This window comes from Bos grunniens, chromosome 3, assembly GCF_055505025.1.
Source record: "Bos grunniens cultivar Pamir isolate PY7600 chromosome 3, Bosgru_T2T1.0, whole genome shotgun sequence".
In the NCBI taxonomy this organism is placed as follows: Eukaryota; Metazoa; Chordata; class Mammalia; order Artiodactyla; family Bovidae; genus Bos; species Bos grunniens.
The window spans coordinates 3,992,553-4,009,907 of NC_141167.1; the positions used below are offsets into that span (position 1 = coordinate 3,992,553).

The following is a 17,355-nucleotide window of genomic DNA, read 5'->3' on the forward strand; positions in this document are numbered from 1 at the left end:
AAGAACCTGTTTTTCTGCTGTTACCAGTCTTCATTTTATGAAACAGGCAACAGAAATTTAATCAGAAAATGTTAGAGTGACCCAGAGAGTTAAGAAAATTGCCAAGAAATAAAGTTCTTTTGATGCAGAAGCATTGAACTTGAGACATTTTTTTCAAAATGGTGATTCATGGTTGACTGAGAGAAGGGTGGAATGTGTGTACAGATGACTTTCCACAGTTTGGTGAGGAAATAGCAATCACATTAATTTCTAATGCTATTTCTTATAATTGGGGAAGGACAAACCACTCTCAATATGAGCATTTATAAATGAAAATTCTATTTTTCCTTAGAAACTCATTTTCTCCTCAATTCTGTGATTAACAACTGTACCTGCTATGCTTTCATTCCGGTCTTGCCTGAGCTTCCCCTTCATCTTTAACTCATCTCCACAAGCACTGCCCTCACAACCCAGAAGGAATGACGTCTGGACCCAAACTGAACGGAGGACACTGCCGTTAGGTCAGCGTTCCCCAGCCTGAGGAGGAAGCACCTTCCCACCTCAGAAAAGCCCTGGGAGGGCTCCCCTCCTCCCATCCTTCCACCTACCGCTTCTCCACCAAGAATAAGCACAGGTCTCAGATAGGGGGCCACATCTTATCTTCATACTATCTACTCCTCTTCTTAAAGACCAGGGTAGAAAGATTTGTCCTTACGATGAGTCATTGCTTTCCAAAGCCATCAATGGATCCTTGTAAAGAAACTGTATTTCTCCCCAGCAGAAATGTTTAATCTGGGGGCTGTATTCCTGATTTGGAAATAAATATGGCTGTGACCGATAGTCACAAATAGAGCAAGGAAAATCTGTAACTCTCTATGATCATTTACAGCTGGGAAATTAGCTTCCAAGTCCTAGAAACAGGCAAAAGTATGAAGCACATGTAACAGGAGACTACACCAAACACACAGAATTCTTCATCTGCTCGACCGTGTATTAGTACCTGACCTACAGTGAATGTATGAGGTGTGGAAGAGTCTCTGGTGAGGCTCTGGGTGTTTCATTTGCTGAAGATGACAGGGCAAGGCAGCAGGGGGCTGTCCTGTGGACTGTCCAGGACGGGCTCATTTTCCTGGAGGGACCTGAGGTTTTACTCAAAGCAGCACAGCTTTTTCTTGCCCAAGGACAGGTCCTTGAAGTTCTTTTTTTTTTGAAGTTTATTTCTTTTAAAGCTCCTTTATGATCAAATATATTTAACTTATATGCAGAGTACATCATGTGAAATGCCAGGCTAAATGAAGCACAAGCTGGAATCAAGGTTGCTGGGAGAAACATCAATAACCTCAGATATGCAGATGACACCACCCTTATGGCAGAAAGAGAAGAACTAAAGAGCCTCTCGATGAAGGTGAAAGAGGAGAGTGAAAAGGCTGTCTTAAAACTCAACATTCAGAAAACTAAGAACATGGCATCCAGTCCCATCACTTCATGGCACATAGATGGGGAAACAATGGAAACAGTGACAGACTTTTTTTGGGGGGATTCCAGAATCACTGCAGATGGTGACTGCAGCCATGAAATTAAAAGACGCTTGCTCCTTGGAAGAAAACTATGACGAACCTAGAGAGCGTTCTAAAAAGCAGACATTACTTTGCTGACAAAGATCGGTCTAGTTAAGGCTATGGTATTTCCAGTAGTCCTGTATGGATGTGAGAATTGGACTATATAGAAAGCTGAGTGCTGAAGAGTTGATGCTTTTGAACTCTGGTGTTGGAGAAGACTCTTGAGAGTCCCGTGGACTGTAAGGAGATCCAACCAGTCCATCCTACAGGAAATCAGTCCTGAATATTCATTGGAAGGACTGATGCTGAAGCTGAAACTCCAATCCTTTGGCCACCTGACATGAAGAACTAACTCACCGGAAAAGATCCTGACGCTGGGAAAGATTAAGGGCAAGAGGAGAAGGGGACAACAGAGGATAAGATGGTTGGATGGCATCACTGACTCGATGGACATGAGTTTGAGCAAGCTCCAGGAGTTGGTGATGGACAGGGAAGCCTGGTGTGCTACAGTCCATGGGGTTGCAAAGAGTCAGACACGACTGAGCGACTGAACTGAAATGATGATCAAAAAGTCAAAACTCAAAGGAACAACTAATTGTGAAAAGCCTAAAGGTTGGTGACTACATGCTCCTTCATCCAAACCAGGACACCTGGGAGTGAAGCAGAGCGGAGTGTGGGGCGGCCAGGCCCCCAGGGAAGCATAACCCGATGGAGGAGACCACAGGGAACGGAGCTGGAGCTGGCTTGTGCTGCCCCCGAGGCAGTGGGGACGCTCTCCTCTCCCCTCCCTCTGCTCTCTCCCCACCTGTTCCCCCAACCTCCCCATGGGTCACTCCAAAGCACCCTCAGTTCTTAACTCACTGTTCTTCCGACTCACAAAAGTGCCAAAGAAGAGAGGGGTTCAGTAATTCCCTTGTGTTATCCTTAATGTTATCTTTAAAACCAGCAGACAGAGGAATTAAAAACAATTTGGAATTTTGGTCAATATACTTACAGTAAACAAAGAGTTTAATCCCCAAACAACATCCTGAAATGAGAAGAAAGAAAAAAACAAGTTTCAGGTGAGAGTGGTCTCCAAGAGATGAACCAGTTAAGTCAGCATATTATGAAGGTTAGTTTTTTCAAAGTTGCTTTAAAAGGCAGGCCCTAGACAGTGAATCAGCAAAGAACCACGGGGAAGCAGAGCCTGCACGCCGGTCCAGTCCCCTCAGGCCCACCTCGCCACCCAGGGACAGCAGCCAGTGCGGCAGGTCCACGACCAGCCGCTGCCTGCTTCCGTGACCTCGGCGCAGACTGAGGCCTGTGAGCGGTTCCAGTGAGGACGGCGTTTATTGTCCATACCTGACTGAGCCAAGGTGCCATGTGTGAAAATGTTATGGGAGACAGAGGCAGAGAGATAGCATGTGCACTATGCCAGGCAGCCCAGAGCCTCAGATGGGCCAATGTGCTGCCTGCGGCCCTTCAGGTTAAGAGGAGGGGGATGGTCACCACGAAAACGGCCTTGCTCAGAAGGCCACATCTCTGCGCTGAAGCGAAGGCTGGGAACACCACTGCCCCCAGACCCAGTCTGAGGCGAGTGCTCCTCTGGGCAGGACAGACCCCATGGCAGACAGGCAGGGGCACGACACCGTGGAGCCACTTCACTACTCAAAGATGGAGGAAGTCAGGGGCTGCTTGCCACTCACTGAACACTGGGCAAAAGCCGGGATGCTTCTGATAAGGGTCAGTGAAGACAGTCAGGGGGCCCGGGGGCAGCAGCATGAGAGCCCAGAGACGATGCACAGCCCATGGCGCCACATGGGCGCCCAGGACACACCCCCCGAAGCCCACTCGAGCCACGCTGGCAAAACACCTGGGGCCGGTTCCTGAGTCCCTGTGGCTCCCCGATCACCCCCCGCCCCAGAGAGGCACCCCCTCCAGCACACCTGGCCACGTCCACCACCCCTCCTCTGGCCGAGGTGACTCAGAGCAGATACGGGACCCCCAGCCTCCCCCTCCTCTGTCCCCACCCACTGCCGGCAAGCCTGCACTGAGTTAGGGGAGACCACTGTGCAAGCCTGGGGAACAGCGGGACAAGCAGGGACAGCAAAGCATTGCAGCGCCCGTGGCAAAGGGCAGAGAGGACCTGATGCCCCTTCAACCTGCTCAGGGAACGGGGGTGGTGGAGCCCCAGGAGGGCCGGCAGGCGCTGAGGGCAGCAGGAACGGGGAGGGTGGCCAGCCGTGTGGATGGGACAGTGTGCACACTGCTGTCCTCCCGGGAGACTCCTCCCAGACGGGGAGGCCCCAGGCAGAGGCCCACACTTCACCTTCAGCGTCCTTGTGGGGGCCCAGCCGGTGCCGTCGATCGAGTGTTCTCTCAGTAAGCTGAAACAGACGGAAAAGCGGAGTGGTGAGTGAGGAGCGGCCAACAGGCCCACCAGCCGCAGGTGCGCAGCTGGGCGCAGCGGCACCGAGCGGCTCCTGTCTGCCGGGCCCTTCTTTTCTCTGTGGTTTGCAGTCTTCTTATGGCTGAAGGACCAGGCAAAGGTGTACAGATCCACACGCCCTCCAGTGGACAGGAGCCTGTGCACACAGGCACGCGTATACGCACACGCACACGCACACACACGCTCTGCTGTCTGCCAGCCTGAGAAGTGGCGAGCAGCCTCCCCTTGCTTCCACGTGCTCGTCTCCCATCGCCATGGAGACCAAGCAGCCCCAGACGCGTTCTGCCCACAGTGTGCCTCCTCCTGTGAATCCCCTACTTGGAGCCAAAGCTCATTTTTCCAGTGGAGGAGGGGGGCCCCATCTTTTTCCTATCAATTGAAAGGACTGTTTACATACAAGGGGTGCAATCCTGCTGATACTTTCTCTTTCAAATTGTGTGTTTTTAATTTTAACGTGGCTAAATCTATTAACTATGGTTTCTAGGTTTTGCAGCAGGCGACCATCTGTTAAATTCCTATTATATTTTGTTAATAATCTGATTTCTCAGAAGATGGCAGAAGTGACCAGAGAAACACCCTCTCTGGACCCACTCTGACTGGAGGAGGGGAGACAAGACACTTAGGATCCGAAACTGAAGATCACAGATTTCTAAAGTTTCAACACTTAAAGGGCAGATAGTTAAAAGGGAAGATGCCTTTTTAAAAAAATACACTCTTATAAAATGTATTTTTCACTATCAAAAGCCAAAGTGGATGTGAAAGTGGGTATCCTCATGCCTGCAGGGAGGGCGGTTAGTTTGCACATGGCCTTTCATAGGTGCTGGCATTCTCTGCAGGGAGAAGAGGGTGGGAGGACAGGACCCAGAGGCAGGGCCTGAGGATGAGATCACAGCAAGGGAGCACACAGCACGCTGGAGACATGCCCCACATGGAGCAGCCGGGCTCCCCGGGTCACACGGCCACCAGGGTTGGGCGAGGACGCCAGCACCACAGCCCTGCAAGCTGACCTCACTGCCCTGCCAGAGAACGTGCAGGACACAAGACAAGACACAGCCCACAGGCTAAACTGACTTGAAAACCACCTCCACCCCCACCCTACACAACCTCTCTGGTTCTCTACATTAGTGACCAGCAAGCTCTAGAAGCAGGAAATGGCTGGTTCCCAGCCATCTGCCCCTGGAAGGGCAGGGCCCCGGGCACCACGGATAAAAGGCTCCAGGCATACGCTCCTGCGCATATCGTTTTGGTAAAGAGGATGCTGAGGGAACTGCCTGGCAGTCCAGTGGTTAGGACTCCGCACTTTCACTGCCAGGGCCTGGGACTGATCCTGGCCAGGGAACTAAGATCCCATAAGCCACATGCATGCAGCCAAAAACAGTAGAAAAGAAAAACCACAAGAAAGGACACTTAAATGTAAGTGGGCGGTCTTCTGAAGCCTGCCATCCGCATTATCCTCCCACTGTGAATTCCATTAATCATAGTTTCCCCTTTTATCTAAAATCAGCCACGTGGCAGGAGTGTGCCTCATTAAAATAAGAGGGGATGGGGTAAAGGTCCTTAGAGGGGCCGTCCTAGGTGGATTGCAGAGGCCAGGCTGGGATGGGGGAGCCGAGAGACCGCTCCAAGGCCTCCCAACTCCAGGCCCAGCCTCAGAGTGTCCTCTCAGGGGAAGTAACAGGTGGGAAGCCCAGCCTCAGAGTGTCCTCTCGGGGGAGGTGACCCCTGGGAAGCCCAGCTTCAGGCAGCACTCAGAGCACAGGAGATGGAAGCGGACAGAACTCACCTGAGACATATCTCACCAGTCTCGGTGATGTTGGGGTGCCAGATCCTGGTCAAGCATTTCACTTTGGGAGGCTGCAACACAGAAGGAAGAGATCACAGGCGCTCCAGAGCCTTCTGTGTCCCCCATCCAGCGCCGTTTTACCGCGCACTCCCGGATCGTCAGGCAGCGGCCCCAGACCCTATAGCAGTGTCTGCACACTGTATGCAGTGCTGGTCTCGCTGGGGGCGGCTGCTGTCCCTGCACAGGACCCCTCCGCACCCTGGGGCTGACAGCAGATGGTGCTGGCCGCCAGGCTCCCGCCCCCTGCCCCTCCCTGGGCTCCGGCTATGGGGGAGCAGCCGCAGAGGCCTGGGGAAGGAGCTCTGTACCCCCAGACCCTGCTGTGAACCAGGAGCCCCTAGACTCCTTCGCACTGCGTGGCTGAGCGGCTGAAGCGCTGCTCCCCACAGCAGCGCTGGCACCCTCTGTGGGTGTTTCTGAAGACACTACTGTCATTTTCCATGTCTAGATGCAAGTCCTTGTCCACTAATACTTAGGGAGAGAGAACGAAAAGGATCATGTGGGAATAAGACACATCAACATCACTTAGCATGGAGCGTGTTTGGGTAACGTTCTTTTAATCTTACTCTATTTTAAAACCGATCACACTCATCTAAAAAAAAAGGCAAAAACAAAAAGGAAAGATACTAATATGTGTGTAGACAGAGATATAGCACTCTACCTGGAATAATTTCTATTAATATCTGATGCGTATTCTGGAGCCTCTTTTCGAGGCCATGCACACAGGTGTCTGTGGTGCACAGTCGTTTTTCTTTCTAGAAGTAGGGAGACGTGCTGTACATTTTCCACATTTATTCTTGTCTCCGATGCCTTTGGGCGTCCATGCATTCCATGGCACAAACACTAGCATTTAGCAAGCCCAGAAGCTTAGGTTCTTCCCACTTCTACTACAAAACCGCTAAATCAATGCTATCTTCACTCACACTGGAATGAAATACTTCACTGGGATAAGACCAGGAACTGGGCGGGGGGTTCTGGCCAGAGCGCTACTGCGGAGTCAGTGCCAAGCGCCCTCGCCTCCAGGGAGGTCGCACGCCCACCCCTGACTCCAGTGGGTAGCCCCTTCCCCAGGCCCAGTCCACTGCAAGGTCACCTTGGTTTGAGGAGCATGACAGTCGTCTCTCAGAATCTCACCAGACAGGTCATCTCACAGATACAAAATTTTTGTAATTTTTATCTCTGAGACCAAATCTAGAGAATATGTCACCATCCAAATCTTCTGTATTTTTTCTAGTACTCTAATATTGTCACCTTTTGAATCCGTATAAAACAAACATTTTTAAACACTTTTTTCCATACCATCATTAAATTTTCTTCCTGATTTCAAAGCCACATGACGTCAACAGATTCCCCTGAATGATTAGTCCAACCAAGTAGAGGTGGGTATGTGAGGATTACAAAATTTAGGATCAGTGGGAGCTGAAATCAATCTGAATATTCTCTAACTTGCTCTTCTGCAGGTAAATAGGAATGCATTTGACAGAACAAATACTAGCAGAGCCTGCACTCTCAGCAAGGCCTTCAGGCTCAAGAGGAAGGTCAGCCCTGCTGGCACTGCGCATGTGGTAAATCTACTGAACACAGTACCTGCAGGGCAGACTGCATCACTGACTCAGTGTCTGAGGGACTGAAGGCCTCTTCCCTGCTCTGAAGCCCCGACGCACTGCCACCTGCCTGGTGTCCCTGCAGCTCCAAGTGTGGGGCCGCACCTGCCCTCACCCCTCACCCCTCCCACAGCTGGAGGGTGTGGATGGCCCTCTCTACAGCAGTGCCCCAGAGAGACAGCAGTGCCCCAGAGAGACAGCAGACCTCTGCACCACAACTGGGGACCTGATTCTGACACACACTTTTCACACTTTTTCACTTTTCAATAGTCTGTTAACTACTCTCACAGACCCCTACCACCTCCAAAACCAGACTAACAAGATGCACTCAGCTCCAGCTCCTACCTCAGGGGCTGGCATCACTAGCCATCCTGTCACACAGCTCAGGGTGTGTACATGACAAAGGCCAACTGCAAATCAATGGGGACACGGGCGCTTCAAGGGTTAACTATTCAGAAAAGTACAGTCAGATGCTCGCTGAGAGCGTCACATAACATAAACAACACAGACCTCTAAGAGCACTAGAATAAACAGATGAGCTACCTCGGGGTCCGAAGGCCTGTTACAAGCATTCCACAACATGAAAAATTCAAGAAGGAAAAGTAGATTTGGCTACACCTTAAAACAAAAAGCCACAAGCTTTTACAGAACAACAACAAAAAGACAAATGAAAACACGAAAATGTTTATGACACAGCTAAGTAAACTAAAAAAAAAGTTTCATATAATATCTATATAGGAATGCTTACAATAAGAAAAACAAACACAACAGAAAAAAAGGGGGGGGCTAAGCATATAATAATAGCCCATAAAAGACATAAACAGTTAATAAGTAGGAAAAAAAATTAGCATCCTATTTAAGAAACGAAAATGCAAATAGCATTTAGATATTATTTATTTCTTTCCAAAAGAGCAAAAAGAAAAAAAATAATGAAAACATCCCATGTTGGTCAAGGTTTAGGAAAAACAATTTTCACACACTGATGGTGGAGATGCCAAATGGAAATTCTCTGGAAGGTAACTGAATCATATTGATTAAAAAGCCTTAAAATCAGCATCAACAACTCAATACCTGTAATCACACTTCTAAGAATTTATCCAAAGGCAGCAGCAGCAGGCATGCGTGTGCTGCTGTCCAGGACCTGCGTCACAGCACTGCTTATTCCAGGGGTCAGCAAACTACAACCCATGGACCAAATAAGCCCGAGCTTGATTTCAAGTGGTTTATGACCTAAGTACAGCCTTTATATTTTTAAAGGGTGTTTTTTTTTTTTAAAAAAAAAAAGAATATATGACAGAGACCATATATAGTCCACAAGCCCTAAAATATTTACTGTTTGGCCCTTTACGAAAGTTTGGCTCATATTATCAAACACTGGTCACCCAGTGATCAACCATAAAAGGTTAGTTTAAAACCATGATACATCACACAATTAAGTGCTCCTACTAAGGATGATATAATTATATACTAACTGACAAGAGAACATACATTCTTATGATCTGATGATGTATTATGCTGCTGCTGCTGCTGCTGTGACTCTAGGACTCCATGGACTGTAGCCCACCAGGGTCCTCTGTCCATGGGATTTCCCAGGCAACAATACTGGAGTGGGTTGCCATCACCTTCTCCAGGGGATCTTCACTACCCAAGGAGCGAACGTGCATCTCCTGCATTGGCAAGTGGACGCTTTACGGCCGAGCCACCAGGGAAGCCCGTATTGTACTATACTGTAATATTAAAAACCCCAAGCCATCAAGCTGTGTGTAGCATGATGGCACTTGTATGTATGGTTAGATATCGTGCATAACATCCATCAGAAAGTTAGTGATGATCATCTCTGATGCTGGAGAGAGACAACAGATGACTAATATTCTATTTGTGCACAGTGATTTTTTTCTCAATTTTCCATGGAGTATAATAAATTACCCTAAAAAGAAGAGGGGCCTGTGGGCATTCAGGTGGTACCTCCTGCTCTCCTTCTGGAAATGTGGCAGGACTGCCCTTCCTGACCCCTTTAGGACTGCTCGCGATCATGTTGCTTGATGTGGTTTTATCACATAACCTCACTTCCAGGAAGAGAGAAAAGCCACATTCCTATCTCCTGCTTCAGCACGCGGATTCCTCCCACAGCTCAGGTGACACGCCAGGGGAGCGCGTGAGGGCCCAGCGTGTGAGACCGCAGCCAAGCTGCTATCTGCTCCCAGGCCTCCTCCTGCTCTGCGCGTCCCCACACTCTGGGGCATCACCATCACCGCATCACCACCCTGGCTTGTCACCGTTTCTGGGTCCAGAGGCTGAGCTTCTTCAAGGCCGCCTGACTTCTCACCTCCAGCCCACAAGGCCTGACCCAGAACCCAGAACATTTTAGGAGCTCATTAAATGTCACTCCACTTTCAGCCAACTTCTAGGGCTGAGAGAAACTGTGAAGCAGCTGGAGATTGTGACATAAAGTTCAGGGATCAAAGGACAAAGAACCAAAGGAAATATCTGCATTTTAGCTGCTGGGGCAGAGGGCTTAAGGGGGCTGGGCGGGGGGTGAGGGGATATCAAATAGGTGTTTTCTTTTTAAAAAAGTTTATTCTAAAATAATGATTTATTGATGCTTAACTGATTAAAAAAGCTTCATTCACAATCTTAAAAACTGACCTTGACTGCAGGAACCATAAGCGTAAGGGGTTTTAAAGAAAAAAAGCCCTTATAAAGTACAGAAATCCTATAAACTGTGATGTAAAAGCAAATGAGTTCTGAGAAAGCTCCACAAAGCCCTTTCAGGCTGACTTGCTGAAAACCGGCTGTCTCTCCTCACTCCAGTGAAACGTGAATTCCTCAAAGTCTGGAATGTCTGCTCTCAGAATCGCTACTCCACATGCCTGGAACCTCTGTATTTTCAAATGCTGGTTTATTTTCCACACCACAAATTTTTTGGGGGCAGAGAACGTACCAACCACTGAACAAATGTGAGCCACATGCTTGGTGTGGCCACCTATGCACAGCAGTGGAAATACTGTGAGATCAAGGCACCCCCAGACTCCTCCTTTGGGGAGCAGACAGTCCAGTGAAGAGAGACAGTGAGGAGAACTAGACAAAGATGGACTACTAACAAGGGGACAGCACCACCTCTGTACCTACGAAGCACACCACCTCACGTCTCCAGGGACTGGGCCGCCCTCTTCACCCTGCTGTGAGCTCACGGCTCTGGCTGGCCCCTGCCTACAGAGGCAGACAAAGCACGCAGAGGCCCTCCCGGCAGCAGGGTGGGGTCTGGATACACCCGGACGGCCTGGCCTCTCAGTACTTTCTGGCTGGAGAACACGGGTTTTGTTCCCAATGAAAGAGGACTAACCCTGTCACTTAGAAATTTTCCAAAGGAGGCAGAAACTAAAATAGAAAAATGTGAGATAAGCCACCAGTACTAGAGGGAATGTGTCTTTGAGGCTCAATGGTTTTCTATTTGCTACTTATTTCATTTCTGACTTCATTTCTTAAAGAAGTCACAGGGACAGGGGAGTATGACCAACACTTCTGACTACAAAGCGGCCACCAGGTGTGCTGGGAAGGGCACACGTTAGGAAGGCGGGCAGCTCTTGACAAGAATCGGCTTTGGCAATGGAGACACTGAGACCAGCAAGGCCCCCTAGGTAAGTTCTTACCTTTCCTTTCTGAGCCTTAACTTCCTGATGGGTAAACACAGGAATACTGAGGTCACCCAAACGACTGGAGTGTGACCTAAGCAAAATGAGTGGAAGTGCCTGACACGTGGAAGCCCGAAACACGCCTCTGTTCCTCCCTTCCTGTCCTGACTCTCTGCTCTCTCCTTACACTGGGAAGAAGACACTCTCCCACCAAATGATGTCTGACGCACACCTACAGCAGTTCTTAGCTTCGAGGCTTGTTTGGAAAGTTCACCAGCTTATGATAAACCCTATGATCTATCCTCCTCCCCTGAAATTCCCTGCTTTTCTGAACATGGTATCGCAAACCTACGACCTTTACCTCTCTTCACAGAGAGGGCGCATGTCCAGGAAGCCAGAGCCTGGAGTTTTAAGTACTGCATGTCTGGTTGTTTCCAGAAACCATCAAAATAGCCCCACATTCGAAACATGTGCCTGTAAACCAAGTTCTCACACTGCTCCTGCCTGAGGAGGTGCAGGTTCCCCTGTCAGTGACCAGGGCAACAGGAAGTCTCAGTGGGCAGCTGGATGGGTGGGTCAACAAAGGCCTGGAAGGCGTATCTTCCTATCTTTGTGTAACATTTAAATTTCCTTTTTCTTTTTCTTAGATTGCCAACTCTTCCACATCCTCCAAAAGGGCTTTGAACACAGTAGCCCAGAAGAGATCAACTTCCATACAGAAAAGTTTTGGCTTTAAATAGACAAGTGTTAGAGCCACTGAACTAGACAGCCAGGGTCGGGGCTCGGGGGTGGGGAGGAAGCACAGGAGGAGGGGGACAACCCCACTTGTTAGAGAGGAGGGAGCTGTCACTGAGGGGAGCAAGGGCCCGAGCGGTGCCAACTCCCTCAGCCTCAGACTCACAGGAGACTGAATTTTACCATCAGATTTTTCTTTCCTGCTCAACAGGCCTAGAGAATGTGAAGAAACATGGCGGGAAGTAGACACATCAATATGCAAAATATATAAATCGGTAGAGCTGGCCCCGTGCCAGCCCGGGGGCGCAGAGCCTGGGCGGGTGCACCATGCCCTCTCCTTGCCCCTGCTCGGGGGGCGTGGGGTTGTTCGGAGCCCTCACAGATTTCTCACTGCTGTAGTGAAAACACCCCCCAAAACCTCACATCTGGGTTTTCTCACTTCACTATTTCCTGATTCCAAGTCTTCTTCAAGTTGACCTGGTCAACCTGCCCTGTACAAAGGCTGCCGGCTCTCATTTCCACAGCTGTCAGTACAGCAGGAGACACGTCTCGTCACCCAGAACCCCTGCCTCAGCTGTGCTTGAGCCGACCCAATTCTAGCTCTCCTCAGACCCTTAACTGGCCCTGACCACTTTCCAAACACGACCTTCTCTCTTCCTTCTCTGAGTTCTCCAGTTTCCTATTGTTGACTGATGATCATTGTCTGCTACTTACTACTTTCAGCACTTTATGATTGATTTTCTACCCTTTCTCTCACTTTCCTACGTGGTCAGCACATCCTAAAAACAAAGGCAAAACGTAACCGCACCGGGCACAGCTACTCCTGGAGGGTCCTTGAAGGATCCGACATGTTTACAGGGGTGTAAACAAACACTCATAGTTTAAAACCATGGGTTTTTTCCTTCTCCAAAAATCTAAAACATGTTTTATACGCTTCTCAAATTTTGGTGTTATACAATAAACAAACATACAGTTTTAAATAAAATGTTCTTTCCCCCAGTGTCAGAATTTAACAAGATTTGCATGAAATACGCGGGCAGATCCCTGTAAACGTGTGGTCTCAGGACAGTAATTCCAGCCTCAGTAGAGCTGCACCCGGCACAGACTGCCCGGCACACAGTACCTGCGAATGTGCACTGAGAATGAACCTCTCTACTAAAACTCTAAATACTGCTGGTGAGGGGCATTAACCGCACAAGTGCCGGCCATTCCATGCTCAGTCCCAGGACCGGGTGGGCCGCATGTGGACACGATGCTGGGGAGGGGACCACCAGGCCCCATGATAGCCAGCCGCCACGCGAAGGGGGAACATGACTCAAGCGCAGGCTACTCACCACCATGTTGTATGCGTCAGGAACTTCAGTTTCAAACTGAAATTTTCCACCCTGGTAGTAACCCTCATCTATCAAAAAACACAAAACAGAACAAAGAAATCCTTTAAATTAAAAAAAAAAGTAAACAAAAGGCAAGCACTATGTTAGGATATGGCATATACAGAGTTTAAATTAATAGTTTGAAATTAATAGTTTAAAAAGAGGACCGTCAGGCTCCTTTGTTACTGCAAGCTCGCCCCTGAGCTGATGGTACTGGTGGGCCCGCTCTCCTCCTGGTGGGCAGCGCCCTCAGGAAAGGGGAGGCATCTTCTGGGAGCCTGGTTCCCCTCCTCCTCCGCCCCTGAAGCAGCCTAGCCCTAACCGTAGTGCTCGGGGCCCCCCTCAAGCCTCCGGCACATCTCATGACAGGCTGCTGTCCTGCCTCAGCTCTTGGTCGTCTGTCTGCTGCTCATCTCCCCGTGAGAAGTCAGTTCCAAGGGGCAGGCAGGCGGATGGCCCTGTCACCTCCCACCTCCCTTTCACGACCTTTCTCCTGCTCAAAAGAGAAGGCACACTGCTCATCCAGCCTCTCCCTGGGGTATGCTGTACCAGGGGTGATGCATGCCCACAGCGGAGCACCCTGAATCCAGGCCCAGTGTGGGCTTGTGCTTTTCTCCATCTCACACCCACTTCTGTTCGGGGCACAGCACAGCACTACAGATAAGATGTCACGGTTCACGTTGGAATGTCTTGAATTAAGACACACTGTGGAGCCTGATGGCAGGGATGGTTATATTTCATTTAGTCACTTCAATCTTAAGACTGCTGTAAAGGAAAAAGCATCACCCCTGTGAGGAGCAGCAGGCAAAGAGGGCGCCAAGGAGCACAGAGAGGCACCCTCCTCCACATGGTGATCAGCTCCACACCACACCTCTCCACTAGGAACTGAACTTGGAAGTGGGATGGCTGTCAGATGCAAACCTTCAAGTTTATAAAAAGTTAAGGCCTCACCCAAGACAGAGTGGTTTGACAGAACTGGTTCTGTCTATTGATGCAGATATTTCTTATAAATTGAATGAGCTAAATCTGCATTCACGAGCTTTTGTAAGGCCCACGTGTTTAATATTGTAAGGGTATGATAATACTGTAAGGGTATGATAAAATTAGTATCAATTTTCTCAGTGCTACCTAGTACTTCATGTACAATGAGAGGCTGTCAAGGGAAGAAGGACAGGTATGATGAGCGGTCAGCGAGCTGGTGTCAGGAAACTGGTTTGGGGCAGCCTCGGAAAACGTGACACAAAGGGACCCGAGTGACCAGGTCTGTAAAGCCATTTCCAACCAGCTGGTTTTCAGCTCTTTGCCATCAACACAACACAAGGAGCCTAACCTCAGCTGACGACTTATCAAACCCCTTATATGATTTTTGGCTCCTGACTCTGAAGCCCAGTGACACAGCGACAGTGACAACAAACGCCTCCCACGCCTGCCTACTTATTCACACCAAGTTTCCAGCGGCTACACCCAGAAAGACAAAAGGAAGGAAGAAAACTGACACTGAGTGAACCCTTCTTTCTAGCATTAAGTGATTCTGTTCACAAACACCTAACTGAATCAGAGGAAAATGCTAACAGTAACCTCGACATTCTCAGATATGTTTCAGATAAACTGCTATTTGGTTTAATAACCATCAAAGCTTGCAACATATTGTTTAAAGTCATTATTTATCCTACAACATTTGAGGAGTGCCTACTATGTGTCAGGTACTGTTCTAGACAAGGGTTGACACACCAGTAAGAGACCTTCCTAGCCTCGTGAAGCTTATATTCCAGAGGAAGGGAGACAAAGTAAATAAGTAAATCATACACTAGAAAGTGAAAAAGAGCTAAGGGGCTAGGAGGTGGGAGGAACTGCAGTTCTAATAGGACCTGAAAGTGAAGGCTTAAAGGAGGGGGAAGGAAAGCAGGGGGAGACCCTGAGAGGGCCTGATGCATCCCAGGGACTTGGCAGAGGCCAGAAGGCGAGGCAGGAGGAGGAGCTGAGGCGGGAGGGGCAGCAGGCCCGCTGCAGACCACGGTTAAGCACACCGGCTTTCATTCAGAGCGAGGCTGCAGGGGGGCTTGGGCAGAGGAGGGGCAGCAGCACAGAACAGTCCAGGTGAGACTGTGCTAGTGAAGACCAGGTGAGAGCCGCTGAAGCAGAGGTCCCGTGAGAGTGACACCACCAGGATCTGTGGACAGAGGAGGGTGGGCGGGCAAGGGAGGAGCCAAAGTGCCGGATCTCTGAGTGTGACGGAGAAGGGCAGAGCTGCCACCTCAGAGACAGACAGCCTGTGGAGGGCACAGCTGTGAGATTTAACATCGGATGTGAGATCCATCTGAGATTGCATGTCCACAACCAAGTGGAGACATTGATGGGAGTGCTGGGGAGAAGTTGGGGCTACAGGAGCATGGTTGGGAGCTGTGCACGGAAGCATCCAGACTTCATGAGCTGGAGAGGTCCTCAGGGACCCGACTATGGTGGGCCAAGGACAGGACGAAGCCCTGAGGGGCCTTCTGCTTAGAGGGGTCAGAAGGCAGGACAAGAAGGGCAGTAGTGGCAATGGAGGAAAACCAGGATCGAGGAGCTGGACAGACAAAACAGTCAGTCACGAGGCCAGGCTCAACACCCGAGGGCCTTAACGTTATAGAGCTTCTTAAATAACCGAATTTAATAGTTACGAAAGAGGATGACAGGATGAAAAAATTCTTATAGGCAGAAAAATGTTTACTTCGGGATAAAATTCTGTGTGTGTGTGCTTAGTCACTCAGTCCTATCGGACTCTCTGTGACCCCACTGACTGCAACTCGCCAGGCTCCTCTGTCCGTGGGATTCTCCAGGCCAGAATACTGGAGTGGGTCGCCATTTCCTTCTCCAGGGGATCTTCCTACCCCAGGGATCGAACCCAGGTCTCCTGCGCTGCAGGCAGTTTCTTTACCATCTGAGCTACCAGGGAAGCCCAAAATTCTGTGAGACAAGAGAAATAAAACTATAGTGCATGGAGAAAAAGTAGCAATGAACATCTCCCAACGATTAAAGTAGAGCTTGTTCATTTGTTTTTTAAATGCATGATGGTAGGTATATCCATGGTATTTAGACTCCACTGGAAATATTTTAAAGAGTAACACAAGACTTTCCCCCCTCTTTAAATGTCAATATTTACAGCACACTGGAATCACATGCTATGCAAATTTTAAACTCGAAAGAAAAACACAATCCCTGCCAAGATGAGCCTGCAGATAGGAGGTCGGCAATCTCTCTGTGAAGGGCCAGGCGCTGCGAACTTTGGGTAGAAATAGAGAAGATCCACAGTGAAGCACACAGAGAAAAGTAAACAGAACCGTGTTGCCCACAGTTCATACGCAGAGGGTATATATAGGCAAGATATTACCATTCATATACATAATTGGAGTCCCATAAACTGCTTATGGATAAAATAAAGAAATGTTGGTCAGTTATTTCTAAATTTGATGAAAACTGTTAAGTCACAGATCCAAAAAGATCAATAAACCCCAAGTGAGATAAACAGGGAAAAAAATCCCATCAAAGCACACCATAATAAAACTGTCAAAAACTGCGACAAAGAGACAATGCACACCACAGAAAGTGAAACAAAGAATCACACTAACTTCTCACAAGAGGAGAAAGAGCAAGTCAGAAGGCAGAGGAACGGCATCCTTACAATGCTGGCACTGTCAACTTAAGAAGTCAACATTCAGCAAAGCTGGCGGAATTCATCATCAGCAAATCTGCATTACCAAAAAAAAAAATCAAGGGGGTTCTTCAGGCAGAAGGAAAATAACAGATGGGAACTCAGAACTACAAAAGGAATGAAAGCTGTAAGTGGTAAATATGTCAATAAATATATAAAGAAAATATAATTATCTAAAACAAAGGTAATTACATTTGTTATAACCCAGAATTCACTGTTAAGTAAACGTGATTATTAAATAAAGGTCTGAATGGGGAAGTGGAAATTCACTATTAACCTGGCTAAACTTCCACCTTAAAAAATAGAAAAAGAAGAGCAAATTAAACTGTACAAAGGACATATGAGCAGAAAACTAAAAAATATTAGAAGAGAATCAATGAAACCAAACACTGGTTCCTTGAAGAGACCAATGAAATTGATAACCTCCAGCTAGCTGGATCAAGAAAACAGAAATTTTCAACGCCAGGAATTAAGGAAGGTATATCAATACACTCTATAGAATGTAAAGGGG

General features: G+C 48.6%; 1 protein-coding gene across 6 annotated transcripts in view; it reads right to left on the reverse strand.

Annotated features, from left to right (window-relative positions):
* The window catches only part of UBE2F (ubiquitin conjugating enzyme E2 F (putative)), a 45,796-nt gene that overhangs the window by 2,758 nt on the left and 25,683 nt on the right, over positions 1–17,355 (reverse strand). For all 6 annotated transcript variants that reach the window (XM_086375745.1, XM_086375728.1, XM_086375737.1 and 3 more), the window contains 4 exons: positions 13,115–13,182; positions 5,750–5,820; positions 3,847–3,904; positions 2,533–2,565 (listed from right to left, as the gene is read on the reverse strand). In XM_086375745.1, coding sequence (XP_086231871.1) covers positions 2,533–2,565; positions 3,847–3,904; positions 5,750–5,820; positions 13,115–13,182 — 230 coding nt within the window. The remainder of the gene's footprint in view (positions 1–2,532; positions 2,566–3,846; positions 3,905–5,749; positions 5,821–13,114; positions 13,183–17,355) is intronic.